Source organism: Oxyura jamaicensis, chromosome Z (genome assembly GCF_011077185.1).
Source record: "Oxyura jamaicensis isolate SHBP4307 breed ruddy duck chromosome Z, BPBGC_Ojam_1.0, whole genome shotgun sequence".
Classification (NCBI taxonomy): Eukaryota; Metazoa; Chordata; class Aves; order Anseriformes; family Anatidae; genus Oxyura; species Oxyura jamaicensis.
In genome coordinates this window covers 35,876,122-35,891,284 of record NC_048926.1, presented here as the reverse complement: position 1 = coordinate 35,891,284, position 15,163 = coordinate 35,876,122, and the positions used below count along the sequence as shown (strand labels likewise).

At 35.5% G+C, this 15,163-nt stretch overlaps 1 protein-coding gene across 5 annotated transcripts in view; it reads right to left on the bottom strand.

Moving 5' to 3' along the window:
- Positions 1–15,163, bottom strand: part of ADAMTSL1 (ADAMTS like 1) — a 471,240-nt gene that overhangs the window by 343,382 nt on the left and 112,695 nt on the right. For 4 of the 5 annotated variants that reach the window (XM_035310142.1, XM_035310140.1, XM_035310141.1 and 1 more), the window contains exon 2: positions 7,978–8,097. In XM_035310142.1, the coding sequence (XP_035166033.1) occupies positions 7,978–8,097 (120 nt within the window). Of the gene's footprint in view, positions 1–7,977; positions 8,098–15,163 lie in introns of those variants that run through there. The other variant, XM_035310144.1, reaches the window with a different exon arrangement.

Below are 15,163 nucleotides of genomic sequence, written 5' to 3'. Positions count from 1 at the left end.
AGGAAGGAAGGAATGAAGGAAGGAAGGAAGGAAGGAAGGAAGGAAGGAAGGAAGGAAGGAAGGAAGGAAGGAAGGAAGGAAGGAAGGAAGGAAGGAAGGAAGGAAGGAAGGAAGGGACCTAGGGAGAGGGAAACAGACTTTCTGGCATGGAGAGTGAAGATGTGCAGGAATCCAAGCCTTTTGATGCTTGGTGCAAAATATATACCCACCCAACAGTGCTTTTTGTTGATAATGAAATTGACAGTGTCCATAGTTTAGGAGCAAGAGTTTCCAAAACCATTTATCAGTGTTCTAGAACAGAGGCAACTCAATTAGCCATACCAGGATACACTCACAATCATGACAGCAAGGAAATGTGCAGGCATACAGACTACTTTTAAGTCAGAAAACTGAATTTAAACTCAGAACCTTGCTAGTAATTTTCCAGTAGTATAATTTCTCTAGGAATAATGCCCTGGCATAGCTTAGTGTGACCCAAAAAGGAAAATGTTGAAGCATCTCTAATGTTCTCTAAACTATCCAATGTACTACCTCTCCCTTAGATAGTCAAAGTTCCCTCCACTGTATTCTCCAGCCCTCATCCTCAGGAGGTAGCCTGAGTCCATGTGAACAGGGAATGGAAACAAATAATCCCCTTGCCATTTGCAGTAAGTGACCAAGAGTACCACACTTATAGTCTCTACTGGCTGTTAGAGACAGCGTTGAGCCTAAAGTAATTATATCTGTATTCAGTGCAGTAAAGAAGACTCTGTACAGTTGGGAAGCAAGAGAAGCATTCCTGAAAAGCCTCTAGTCATAGGGCATCACAGGCCATTTTTCAGAAGTCTCATTATAACTGCTAGAAAATCAACACTGAAGGGATTAGCTCTAACTTGTTCCTCCACTCAGTTTCAGAAAACTTACTTATAAGAATTTGCTAAAATGTCTACATTGCTTCAGAGTTCTGAGACTTGTGTTAAAAATGTGGCATCTAGATAGGCCTATGCATATATATAAAGGTGTGTGTATCTAAAACTATGCAAATAAACAGCAACTAGCTATATGTGGCATAAATATATAATAGAAGCACATATGAAGAAAGTAAGAAAGCTATTATAACTTCAAAGTTATGTTAACCTAACACAGATATATAAAAGCATGAAAAGTGCTAACTTGCAAGCATATAGAGCTATGCAACCACATTTTATTACTAGTACAATAGCTAAAAATTTATAAAAGAGAAAATCAGGAAATATTTGCTTAGCAGGAGAAAGATTTATTTATTTATTTAAGTCAGGGAGGCAAGCTAAGTCCCACTCCCTCTCCCCCTTCAAAAAGTGAACGTTTTCCTCCAAAACATTTGAGTGAACTATTTGTTTCATCACCACTGGCTGGTGAAAGATTATAGCTTTCTCAGCTAGAGGAAGAAGTTCGAAATACCTCAGGACAGTGTCCTGTCCTCCTTGATAGAGATCTTTTACATTATTATTTCATTAACTTACTTGATGCTTACAATACCCCCATTGTACCTTAATAAATAAAATGCATTAAAATGACTAAATAAAATCTGCTAATAATATGAAAAAGAGGGACTTTTATGAAGACCTTATAAAACAGTGATGTTGAATGTCTACTTTGAAAAGTTTGAACTGTACATATTTTGAGTGTAATAACTACTCTTAACTAAGAACCTTCATGAACTATTTACACTATATTTGCAATTTACAGTACCATAAGACCTTTATTAAAATGTACAGAAGCAAGACTTGTACAGAAGCAAGACTTGCACACATAAAAAACATCCCCATATATTATTAGTGCAAAATAAGCTGCTACTTATTTGAATTCCCTAGAGTGGAAACAGTGTCATGAAAAAGAATTTCCAGAATTTCACTAAAGCAAACAAAATAGCTACTTAATCTGATGGAAACTAGGGAATTTTTCAGTTGTTAGGAACAGGTATTGGCAACAGTTATTAATAAATTTAAGCTCTGTTTATGTACTTTGGTAGACCAAATAGCATTATATATCATTACACAAACAATGGCTTAACAGTTTTTCAATTTTTTCATTTTCCTAATGTAGGCAAGACTAATACCTCAGCCCTTCTAAAAACAGCTTCCTTTCCTCCTGTGTCAATTCCAGCACTAGATGCAGTCACGGGACAGTTTTGGCAGCTGTGGAACCTGGATTCCAAGCTTTGGAAGAAGAATGGACAAAGAAGCATTAGGACCCTTTTCAACCTAAATACTGACATTCAGAATTGAGGCATGTAGGAAATGCCAATGCTTCATCCTATTTTTGTTTTTGATTATCCACACACCTCTAAATATATTTAATACATTATTAAGAAAAAAAAAAAAAAAGAAAACTTTAAGACACAAACCTTGATAACCTTTTTAATCTTGAAGAAATAACTAACATTTTTATAAAGTAAGTATAGACTGAAAAACATTTCAAAAAAGTTGTGACAGGAAAAGATTTACACTTAAAAATATCAGTGTTCAAAATGGCAAGTGGATAAGGAGCAGCCATGAACATGGGTTGAACCATGAGGCAGAAGTTTAACAAAATATATTTTTAAGACTACTGAGATATATGACAGAACTTGACAATTATCAGTTGTGATAACAGAAGTAAGAAATATGATGTTTCTCAGTAAAATAAGAACACAATTTACCAGCCAGTGGCCAAGTGACTTTCTGAAGTGCTGAATCAAATGAACCAGATTAGATGCAGAATCCCATTATCTGCAGTCAGGTTTACATTTCACTGAAAAACCTGAAAAAGCTTCTCTCATCTCTAATGAGATTATATTCTCCTACAACAGTGATAGTTAAACTGTAGCCTAGGGACATCCTGTTGATCTAACAAAAACAATTGGTTATGGCTTGAAAACAAGGTTCACAAACCATGTTCTATCACACCATGCACCTGCCACAGGTGGCCTGTGAGAAGTCTGTGACCTAATTGTTTCCCACCGCTTTCCTTACAGCTGCAGAGAAAGTCCCAGTTTGACTTGAGATCTCTCTGAAGGTATTATTTTTCCTGGTCAGAAAATGCTTAAAGTCTGACTAATATCAGACTGCAAGTAAAAGTTCAGGTAGCTCTTCTATACACCCCAAAATATTGAGCTCAATCTCATTGCTTTGTTTGGAGAGACTCATGATTTTTTAATAATTGGGTTGGCAGCAGTAAATATAAGGCTTTCTTGATTTCACAAGGGAGATCTGTCCTCTACAGAGCAAATACAAAGTAGTAGTCAGAGAGGAGCCCTTCTTTTCACCAAATAATTTTTCTTTATTCATCATGTCCGTAGATGTATGGGACAGGCACTGTAATTCCTGCAGACCGGTAGAGATTTCTCCAGCCCTAAGGAACTCATAACAGGATTCTGCAGCATGGTTTTATAGCTGTTTAGAAAAATGTGATCTTGAACTGAGAACCTTGGAAATTCTTTACTTAACAAGCATGTTCCAAGCATACTGTGCCTCTACACTTCAAATAATTCAAACTGCAAGGGAAAAACAACAAAAAACATGTCTCGAAAAATAAAGAATAATTTTTTTCTATTTAAATCCAGAAAATTATTCCCTTCTTCTGAAATGTATGAGCAATACACTTTATATCAAATATCACACAGAAAACAAAACCAAAAACAAATAACAACAACAAAAATCAACCTAAAGGTTAGACACTCGTTTTTGGTTTTCATTACTGAATACAGGGTTTGCTATTATTCTCAATTAAGAATGGTGTAGAGAAATTTTAGTTGGTAAGTTTATCAGAAAATCAGAACTCAACACAGAAAACTTCAGATTTTTAAGGTATGTTTTAAAATAATTTCCTAGTGTTTCAGGCTTATATGGCAAGGTTTGGGCAGCCAGAGGAGATGCAGGGGTGGCCTCTGAGCAGAGCCCAGCAGCTGCCCCATGTCAGACTACAGACAGCTCCAGACAGCTTCAAAAGGGACCTGCTGCTGGCCAGAGCTGGGCCAGGGAGCGACAGTGGTTGGGCCTCTGGGAGAGCAGACTGAAGGAATGGAAAAACACTGCTGCAAAAAGCAGCTGGGAGAGCGAGGAGTGAGAAACAGCCCTTCAGACCCCAAGGTGAGTGCAGCAGGAGGGCAGGAGGTGCTCCAGGCAGGCAGCAGCAGTTCCCCTGTGGCCTGCGGAGAGGCCCCTGGTGGAGCAGGCTGTCCCCCTGCAGCCCATGGGTCCCACACGGAGCAGATCTCCACTCTGCAGCCCGTGGAGGAGCCCCCGGTGGAGCAGGTGGATGTGGCCTGGAGGAGGCTGCGGCCCATGGAGAGCCCCCGCAGGAGCAGGCCGCGGGCCGGAGCTGCAGCCCGGAGAGGAGCCCACGCAGGAGCAGGGGTCTGGGGGGAGCTGCCGCCCGTGGGGGACCCGTGCTGGAGCAGTTTTTAAAGAACTGCACCCTCTGGGAAGTAGATGTGGGATCAGTTCAGGAAGGACTGCGTCTCATGGGAGGCATCCCATGCTGGAGCAGGAAAAGAGACAGAGGACAAAGGTGTGGTACAGATGAAGTGTTACGGACTGACCATAACTGCCATTCCCCATTCCACTGCACCACCAGGGGAGGAGGTAGAAGAGGATGGTTGGGTGGAAGATGTTTTTGTTTTTCTTTAGCTCTCATTGCTGTAGTCCATTAGCAGTAGGCAATAAATTATAGTAATCCCCTGGACACTGAGTCTGCTTTGCTGATGACAGTAATTGGTGAAGGATCTCCCTGCACTTGTCTCAACCCATGAGATTATTATTATATTTTTTTTGACATATTTTCTCCCCCTGTTCTTTTGAGGAGAGGGAGTGAGAGGGTGGTGTGTTGGAATTTAGCTGCCTGTTTGTGTGAAACCACCATCACCATCATTACAGTAACTTCTAAAACGGTAGAAGTCTTCTTGAATCCCAAATAGTATTATCACTGACATTCAGGAACATATCACAACATAGACATGAACTTTCATGTTGTATTCACCTAAAATTGTAGGAGAATAATCTTTACGGTGTTATTTAAAATAACTATCCCCTTAACTCTAAGGTTTTTTTTCCACTAAATCCTTTTCTGAATCCTTTTGATCTGTTAATTTTTATTATTTTTCCATAGTTATTAAATTATTTTTGTTATTTTTTTTTTCAGAAAAAAAAATATAAGAAACCAAACCAACATAATTTAGGCATCACAAGTTTCATATCTCAGTGGCTGCCTTTAAATAATTTTGTTAGTGTAATTCACAGTTAATAGCTATGCACAGGACAGAAAATGATAAAAAATATAAATCTTCCTCTGGCTTGTGGTAAATTTTTATCCCTGAAGTTAATGAAGGTAGAGCAAGGATGGATTTACAAGTGGAAAGAAAAAGAATCTGTGACGGCATTTTTTGAAGAGTGAAGACACGCTGTTCAGATGGTATCTTCTAAATGTGGGCCATTCCCACAGAATTTTCCCAGAAAGCATCAGATCAGCTCATGCCATCATCAGGGAAAAATACAAGGATTAAAGACTTTTGTAACTGTTAATTAAGATTCTCACTGCACAACTTAAACCGGGAATCTGTGTGCTCACTGATTTTGAAAATTTGCAAACAGAAGCCTGGCCTATGTTAGTCACAGGACCACAGGACTCCTAAAAATAACCAAAGTGGGAGATCTGGGGGGGAAATGTAATAAAAAAGAGTTTTTTTTTGGTTTGTTTGTTTGTTTGTTTTGTTTTGTTTTGTTTTGTTTTGGGGGGGAGGGGGGTACAGTTTTGATACAGTTTTGATACATTTTTCTCTGTAGTTCATTTGTTAGAAAAAACATCTCTGCAGCAGATTTTCGTATTAGATATGCGGTGATCACAGTGAAAAATTACAGGGAAAAAAAAAAAAAAAAAGGATTATTCCTATGAATTAAGACAGATTGGTCCTACAGATGTGTTTTCAGTCCTGGAAAACTACATTCTATATTTCTGCCTCTGCAACAACAGATTTTGTGTTGCAGGCACTTTGTAGCCTTTTTTTCGGGTATGGTAGTAATCAATTATGAAAGTAAATTCACTAGTATTTCAGAAATGATTATTTAAATTAAATACCAGAGAAATGCTTTTCTTGAAATCAATGCCTATCTTTGAAATATAGTCTGCATAGCACACAATATACAAATCATGAGACCACACATACAGTCAAAATATGTCAGGCAATATACAGAAGAGTTACTTCAAGGTATTCCATATTACCTATTCCTGACTGAATCAGTCATGCAGAGGAAACATTATGTGCTTCTGTAATTAAAGATATCTCAAAGAAATTAGACTGCAGTACAATTCCCCAGGTCATACTTAAATGAAGACTGCAGTGTCACATTTCTATGCGATATTCTTTTAACGTGGTTGTGTTTTGATGCATACATGTCCTCACAGAAAGAAGGTCACAGGTATGATACAGCATCCTTGTGAAATTAAAAAGTAAAAGACAACTATGTGGAAGTAAAATCTGTGAATAATTTTCAGATTACTTTCTGCTTAAGTGAATGCAATCAAGATAAACTTACAAACAGGCAGAAGACTGGCACAAAGCCAGCACAACCCAGAAAACAACAAATCAGTTCACTGGTGTTGACACAACTGCAATAAAATACTGCTTGGTCCTCCTGACCACAGGGGATGAATGATTTCTATGAATAACAATTTCAGCCATACCCCTTGAAGAGTGGAAGACCAGCACTCTCTGTTCGGTGAATCTTTATTTTAGTCTTGGCAGTCAATTCCTTGCTTGATGCAATTCTGAACTGCCATAAAATGAGCCACAGCGAAAGAAAAAGTGTTGGTTTTGCCTGATCTGAAAACTCATTTAGATATTGTAAAGCACTAAGGATAACTTGTCTGAGACAAGACGGATTAACACAAACACAGTGGATTGTTTAATGCCTTCACTCCGTTTGTTAACTGGATTCTTCGACCTAAGCAACGAGACTTATCAAAAGACTTCCATCCCAACCTTCCGAAGTCCTAGCTCTACATGCTTACACCAGTGATAATTGGCCAACATTCACTCTTGAAAGAAAGGTAACTTCAGGAACTGCCCTCTAAGGCTATGAGAAAAAAGTTGATTTAAAAGGAAGTGAGCATGGCTTGGCCAACATTGAATTATTCTAGAGTTGCTTTTATTTTCCTGTTCTACAGAGTCCTTATTTTGAACTTTATTCCTTAAAATACATCAGCAGTTCATGGAAATATCAGAAGCTAATGCACCACTATTTTTGTTATACCACAATGTTGGACACCATAAAATTTCAACCCTTAAGAGTGTTAGAACCATAAATTTACTTCAGTTTAAATTTAGATGACTTGCTTTATTTCATATTAAACCAGGATTAAGTTTATGACTCTCAGCTTCTATACTTTCATATTCTTCTCTTATGCAACATCAGAGAATTAGCTGCTTAACAGACATTCTAAAATTCATCAGACTTCAAAACAAACATCTTGTCAGACATGCACAGAAGAGTGAAAATTGCATTATGTTTTTCATGAAGCTATTTTATCTTTTTGTTATCTACCTTTGCTCATTTTATAAAATGTGTCTTTTTAAAGCATAACTTATTTCTTAAATACTCTAGGAATTGAACTTTATCATTTAAAATTTAATAACAAATAAACTCTATTTGGATGTGCAAATCAAATAACAGTAGCAAATTAGACTGACAAAATTCTGAATAAGAAACATTTTCCTAAGAAAGCTATAGACCAATCTGTACTTCTTTCGGAAAGAAATCTCTCCCTACAAGAATGAAATCTCAAATGCATTTAACACCACTGTATGAACATATCTTTATTTATATGGACTTTCCAGTATTTTTGGGGCAACATTTCTACTTAATAAATTACATTTGTAAATTGATTAAATTTCTGTAAATTAATAGAGTACCCAATGTATCTGCAAAAGTCTGTATTCTCACAGGTATTTCTGCTAAAATTTTTAGAATATTAGAGTCCTACCGGATCTTCTGTTTTGTGGTTATTCAGCAAATCAGACAGGAAGTCATCATGAAGGCTTTCTCTCCGAATTAATGTAAATTCACGTAGGAAAACTGCTCCTTGGTTTTGGTCTCCACGAACCTATTAAAAAAAAAAAAAAAAAAAAAAAAAAGATATTTCAATTCTATCATAGATACAATCTCCAAATAAATAAGGCTGGAGTACTGAAATGTCCATTAACGGTCATTTACCTTCCATTAGTAAACTAATTCTAACCAGTTGCCATTGACGTTAATGAAAACTGATGCATGCATTGAAAGAAAGCCAATAAGTAAGTAACTGCCATTTAAAAGAGATTCTGTTTGTCAAATATTTTGCTATTTCTTAGTTTTAACTAAGGCCTATAAATCAATTAAAACATAAAATTTCTTTTCTGAAATGAATTTAAATATTTTGATAGAATAATATTTAGGGTATACTTTTTATTTTTGGAGCAATTCATATTTGTTCATCAGATTAATCATATTGTCCTAATAAAATAGAGCTAAAAATTTCTGATGTCCAGAAAAAAAATATACATGCAAATACATTGGATAGCAAACTTAAATATGCATGTGCATTAAAATTAAAATTTACTTCACACCTACTGTTTCTGAGTTTAGCAAGGTATAAGCTATTGGAGAAGGAGTTTGTTTCTTCAGTAAGTATCTAAACAATACCTATCAAAATGTCATAGGTACTATTAAGGCATTTTTACAGTATTTTCTGAAAATGAATGCAAATTCATCAAATTCATCAAATCAATGCAAATGCATCATTCTTCGTGTTCCCCACCTCCTTTATTTCTTAGGTTATCCAATCCAAAGACATACAAATGGCTTTTTAATTTTATTTTATTTTTAGATATAAGATAAATGCTGGAAAACTGAAATTAAAGCACCTAGGGCTTTTTCCATATTAATGGCAGATCTTGCTTTTCATTGAACTGAACATAAAAAAAATCCACTGCAGGTGAAATATCCATAAAGTCTATTAATGACCAAAATGGGAACTATTTTGTCATCTAACTTTTCAACACCTCACAACACAATTGGAAGGTGAATCAGCTTGAGAGAATAATCTGTTTTATCAAAACGAGCAAGTAAGAATATTTTGTATTTTAGCATTTGACAGTAGAGAGTGCAACTCTGGTCTGAATTAGCCAAGTGTAATAGTCATACTTTATATATATGAAATACTGATTTATCTTCCGGTAATGCAATACTGAGATATAATTACAAGGCAACAGTGGAGTTTCTGGATACTTTTTTCTCTTTTTCTTCATTTGAAGAACAAGATCCTGTAATCTGGAAGGACTGATATACAATTTCCTCATGTTTTTAAGATAAGCACAAGACTTACAAATGGACAGTTGCTATTAGTCACTAGTGCTGCATTATTAAATTTATTTTGCTAAGAAAAAAGGCCTTCCTCTGCTACTTTTATTTTTACTATTGCTTGTGTTCATCCTTCTGCAAAGCCAGATGCCACATGCATCCTGGTTCTAGTTATCCTAGCTGAGAAGTTCAGAGAGAAAGAAGGGTCTGGGAGAAGTGCAAATATCATGTGTCCAGGGGGAGAATGAAGTATAGATTTGCCACTCCTTGCAAGTCAGTTTGTATTGTCCTTTGGGAGGAGGCAGTCCTCCCTGCCATCTGGGAAGTGAGATCAGAGCTGCTGCAAAGATAGTGCAGCTACTGGGGTGACTAGAAGGAGATAAGCTAATAAAATTGAAGTGGGAGTAGCAATATCTCACAGTGAAGAAGGTAATGGGAAGAAATAATAAGTAAAAAAATAAATTTCTGTAAGAGTTTTTTTTTGTTTCTGGGGAATTAAAATTCATATCTTGTGGATAACATTGAGAGTTACACCCACTGATAATACTATCATATTATTGAGTTATGTTGATGAAGAATCCTCGGCAGTTTCAGAAAAAGATACAGGTACGTGTCCAAAGGAAAATAAAGTCCTGCTACTGACACATATTTTTTCTTAATTAAAATTATGGAGAAACCATTATTTTATGAACAAAAAGTGTCCCTGAAACAGCTGATTTTTCATAACAAGTATTTAATCATAGGAGTGGCAGACAATGCTCAGCAATAAAAGTTTTTTTTCACAAAAGAAAATGTATATTTTCATTATCCTTACAAGTAGCAGTCCCTATTTGTGATTTTAAGTGGTGAAGATAAAATATGATGGTGAATTTATGATTAGCTAATGTTTCTCATGATGTTGTGCTCCTAGTTTCAGAAATCAGATGATAAACTGTAAAAAAAATGCTTCCTTGCCAGCGATGCACCTTTCTGCTTTGCTTGTTTTTAAACAAACTCAGAATCTGCAAAATCTGTTCCATCTATGATCAGTCAGCTTCTATTTTTCGCAATTTCTAAAGGTTTTCAAACATAAACCCAACCTACTTCAGTACCACAGTATCTTCCTAAGTTATCAATAGCTAAAATAAATACTTTGTCAAGAATGTGCTTGCGGTATCAAAAATCTCAATAAAATATTGTTAAACTTTCAAATTGTTATCATACTGATAATAATGCTTTAATAGCTTATAATTACATGCAAAGGAAGTGGATGCCAGAGGCACTGCACAGGAATAATATATAGAAAAAGAGAAGAATAAAGACATTGGGAAACTGAGATTGAAAGAAGATGAAAAAAAAAAAAAAAAAAAAAACAAAATTGAAAAATTAATATTAAAAAAAAATTAAAAAAAAAAAAAAAAAAAAAGCAGTAATGAAAACATGAATATATATATATATTTGCTCAGCAAAACATAGCAATAAAATCTTGAAAAAAAAAAAAAAAAGGAGAGAACTGAGAAGAGTGCAGTCATCTAAAATATTTTTTCTCTTCTTAATTTATAACATGTGTTTCCCCTTTATACAGTAATTCCTCCTGGGTGCACTGTGTAATTGTAATCTATACATCTGCTGATGAAACAGACCTAGTAGAGGATGGTCATTCTTACTGAGAGAGCTGGAATCAATCCATTTAACATGAGTGCCAGTAAATTGGATTAATATCCAGAAATACTGTTTTCCATTTTTCAAGCTTCCTTAAGGTCTTCTCTTCCTTACATATAACGCCATTTCATTCTCTTGGGAAAGCCATTATCATTGTAATACATCCACAACATCTCTGTTCCTTCCGTTTATGGGCAGAATCACTTAGAAACCAGTCCTCAAATATAAAGCAACTTCCTAAGCACTGAGCAAACCACACAAAAAATGACCTGGCAGAAATTTGTCACTTAGATGACTGCAGTCTGCATCTACAGCAGTATGTGGCTGGTCAACAACCTGCAAACAATATTGTAGATGAGGTTTTACTAATGCATACATGAAGATAACAATATCACACCAAAATTTAACAGCATCAGGAAGATATGTGAGTAATCAGATGCCCAACTAGCCTTACAAAGAGATTTCTGAAATCGAAAGGAGACCAAATTCCAGCAAAATTCTAATCAATAATATTTTTCTCCTTTTTAGTTCACTTGCTATCACTCTTGGATCAGTCTAAGGAATGAATTGCTATGTTAGATCCAATGGTGTGAGTCCAGGAGGAATCATTGAAGAGTCTGGCATAGAATAAGAAAACATATAAGAGAAAAACACAGAATAAGAGAATAAAAGATTTTACACGTGCCAGAGGGTGAAAGGATACATCCCAACCAACAGAGGCAAAACCTCAAGGTGCCAACTGCTCAGCTACAGCTTTTCTTATTTTGGATTCTTTAAGCCCAAATCACACAGAAAATTATTACCAGTATTAAAAAATTAGGATAAAAAAATAACTTTCAACAAATGTACTCGGTGATCTTGGAGGTCTCTTCCAACCTAGATGATTCTGTGATTCTGTGAAATTTAACATACATTTAACAAATTCAGTTATTTAAGCCTACTGTTGTTTTGTTGATGTTGGCTTTTTGTTTGTTTTCTGGGTGGCATGGAGTAACTTGACAATGATAAAAAGGATTATCTTTCTTTGATAGTAGTACTCTTAGGCATGAGTCTCTTGGATCTTATGTCAGAAGCAAATTAGAATAAGAAGCATGTACCAGAAAGTAATACATTAAATATCAGAAAGGTATTTAATGGTGGTCCAAACTTATACATGTATTTCAGCTCTGAATTACTCTCACTAAAAGCTAACAACATTCTATGCTAGCTCCTGCATGCTTCCAAGTGAAAGAGTGCCACATTCTTTTGTGAGTGTTAAGAGGTAAGAGCTTTACTGCAAGCTTTACTACATTCCTTGACCCTTCAAGACACAATCATGCAAGAAGCAAAGACATCCTAGAAGACCCACAGGTATGTCTATGTAGCTGCTAGCTGCCAAACAAATTTAGTTAGTACCACTGATGACTCAGGCAAATGCTAAACAAAATCTCATAGGGAGTTCTGAAATAAGAAAATTAATTTTGCTGCATTTACTCCTCTGTTTTTTTGTTGTTGTTGGTGGTGGTTTTTTTGTTTGTTTGTTTTGTTTTGTTTTGTTTTTTCTACTTTTTTGATCCAAAACTTTATTTTTCTTTATTTTCCAAAATGGAATTTAGAAGGATAGAGAGGGGTACAAGTCCAGTACCAGGACATAAATTTAGAGGTAGCTGTGGTCTCGTTCCAAATCTGAATTTCAAAAGCTGTTTTACCTTTACTTAAGTTCATGTAAAAAGCGAAAACATGTAGAGGTGTTACAGTCTAATTCTGTCACTGTTAATCATTCTCAAGACTTTTCTTTCCTATGTGGAATGCCAGAAAGCTATGCACAATTTAAAACCTATTCTGTATATTTCCTTCTGGGAATTTCTTGGGTCTGAGCACACTGTTTTTCTCAGATGAATACCTGCAATAGGAGATAATGCCCTATTTAATTAAGGACATCAGTTTCCAAATGCTTTATTTCTGTGTTATACATTACACGTTATTACACTGGCCATTCAAAAATGTTCAGAATTTTCCAGATTTTCTAGTTCCCCATAGCGAAATATTGCATAGTTCCCAAGTAATTAAAGAGGCTTTGTATTTCTAATAACATCGACCATTTGAAGTCTTTACTGTCATGAAGTCATCTCATGCTTTAAATCAGACAATCTATGGTTACCGTTATTTGGAAGATAAGGTAGACTCCAAAACAATAAATCTGATTTCTAGGTAGCAGAAAGACTAATGATAAATTTTACTTGGACTTCTGTTTCTCTTTCGCCACTGACATCTCAAAGATTGAACTGGAGCTATGAAGATGACTATTTTCCTCACGAAAACTCCCATTCTTTAAAACTTAATTCTGTTTGGATTCAGTCCAAATATATATATATAGTTTTCTTGCCAAAGCAACAACAGCAACAAAAACAACACAGCATTTTTTTTTCTTATCTTTTTGGGAGGTCAAACAAGATTTATTTTTTTATTTTAATTTCTAGGACATTGCAACAAATATAAAGAAAATTGAAGCTATTATAATAAATCTCACAGGTCATGAGAATAATGGTTAAGTTCAAAGTGACCCTATATCACAATGTACTCGTGGGATCAGACAGCTTTCCCATGACCATCTTCATTACTGACATGCTGGACAGTCACCTACTGGACTGTTGTTACTATATAGAAAATACTTAACACCATGTGAGAAACCAGAAGGAAATTCAAGTAACGGTGGTACACATGCTTCTCATGCATTCACAGCAAATAGCAAGCTTACAAGAAAGGAACTGGATTTTCAGGATGCTCTTCATATTTTCCTCTCTCTTTTGTACTATGAAGAAATTCAGCATCTCTGATGAAGGTAGAAGAGACTCTTCCAGCTGTAAGCTGACTAGTATCAGAAAGATTTCTTCCTACCTTTCTTAACTAGTTTAGTGAGCAGTTTTCTTTGTTCATGTGGTTGTCTTTTTTTTTTTTTTTTTTCCGCAGGCAACCTTTATGGGATAGATTCCCAGCTTTCCTTGGCTTGGATAGTTGGTTGCTACTTATTGTCTTACAGCTATTACATCTTATTCCTTTAATCCTCTGTTTGCTTATTTTTTTTTATAAATGGGAGAAAGGCTTATCTAAATTTAAAAGTGAGGTCAATTTTAAATTACCATTTTTCCAGTACTGTAATGTCTTTTTCTAACATCTGAAAATAAAATTCCATGTCCTTGGAAACATATGACAGAAACAAACAAACAAAAAATTCTTTAGTCCTTTTGAAACTAAATTTGTCTTGAGACCTGAATATCAACAATATTGCTTTCTGGTTCCAGCCTTTCGAAACTCTGAAGGTATTATTGTTTCTGAATTAACAGTCTCTTAGGAAACTAGCTACTGTTTGTAGTGGTTTTGTAGGTTTAGAATTTTTAAAGAGGGTCTTATTTGGAGTCTGTGAAGGTACTCACAAAGTACCTCAAAATACAAACCGAAATAGCAAATTATTTCCCAAGGGAATGTTTTATTCAACGGTGAAATGTTCCCAGCAGAAATCTTTTTGCCTGTCTTGAAATATATTTAATCTTTTTTCTTTCCTCCCCTTCTTTCTACAGAGACTGAATTCATTATTATCTTAATGGTAATGCCCTGACTTTTTTAAAGCTCTGTGAAGGAAATGTGGCTTTGTGCTAATTATTTTCAGTTCTTAAACAGCCACAATAGAAGAGTCTGGTTAATGTATTCATTGAAAGAATTATTTAAGCTCCATTTCAGTCTCTCATTATAAATGAACAAAAGAAACAAAAAGTGATTTGCACTCAAGAATTACAGCATGAAGTGTCCCTCAAACAAAACCACCAGCTACTAACATCTTGGACAGACATTAGCAACGATGGGTATAAATTTGTAAAGCATGCACACGCCTACACTTGACCCACAGTGTACCAACAAGATAGAAAGCCAATATGGCCCCATTAAATGGAGTGGCAAAAATGCAGAATGTACAAAAATACACCAATTCTCTTGCTGCCAAGCAACCTTGGCCAAGAAAAAAAAAAAAAGAAATAAAAGAAAAAAAAAAGTGGAAAAGTTGGGCAGGGGCAGGGGAGGAGGAAAGAAGAAGAAAAAAAAAAAAAAGGAAAGGAAATGAAAGGAAAGGAAAGGAAAGGAAAGGAAAGAAAAGAAAAGAAAAGAAAAGAAAAGAAAAGAAAAGAAAAGAAAAGAAAAGAAAAGAAAAGAAAAGACAC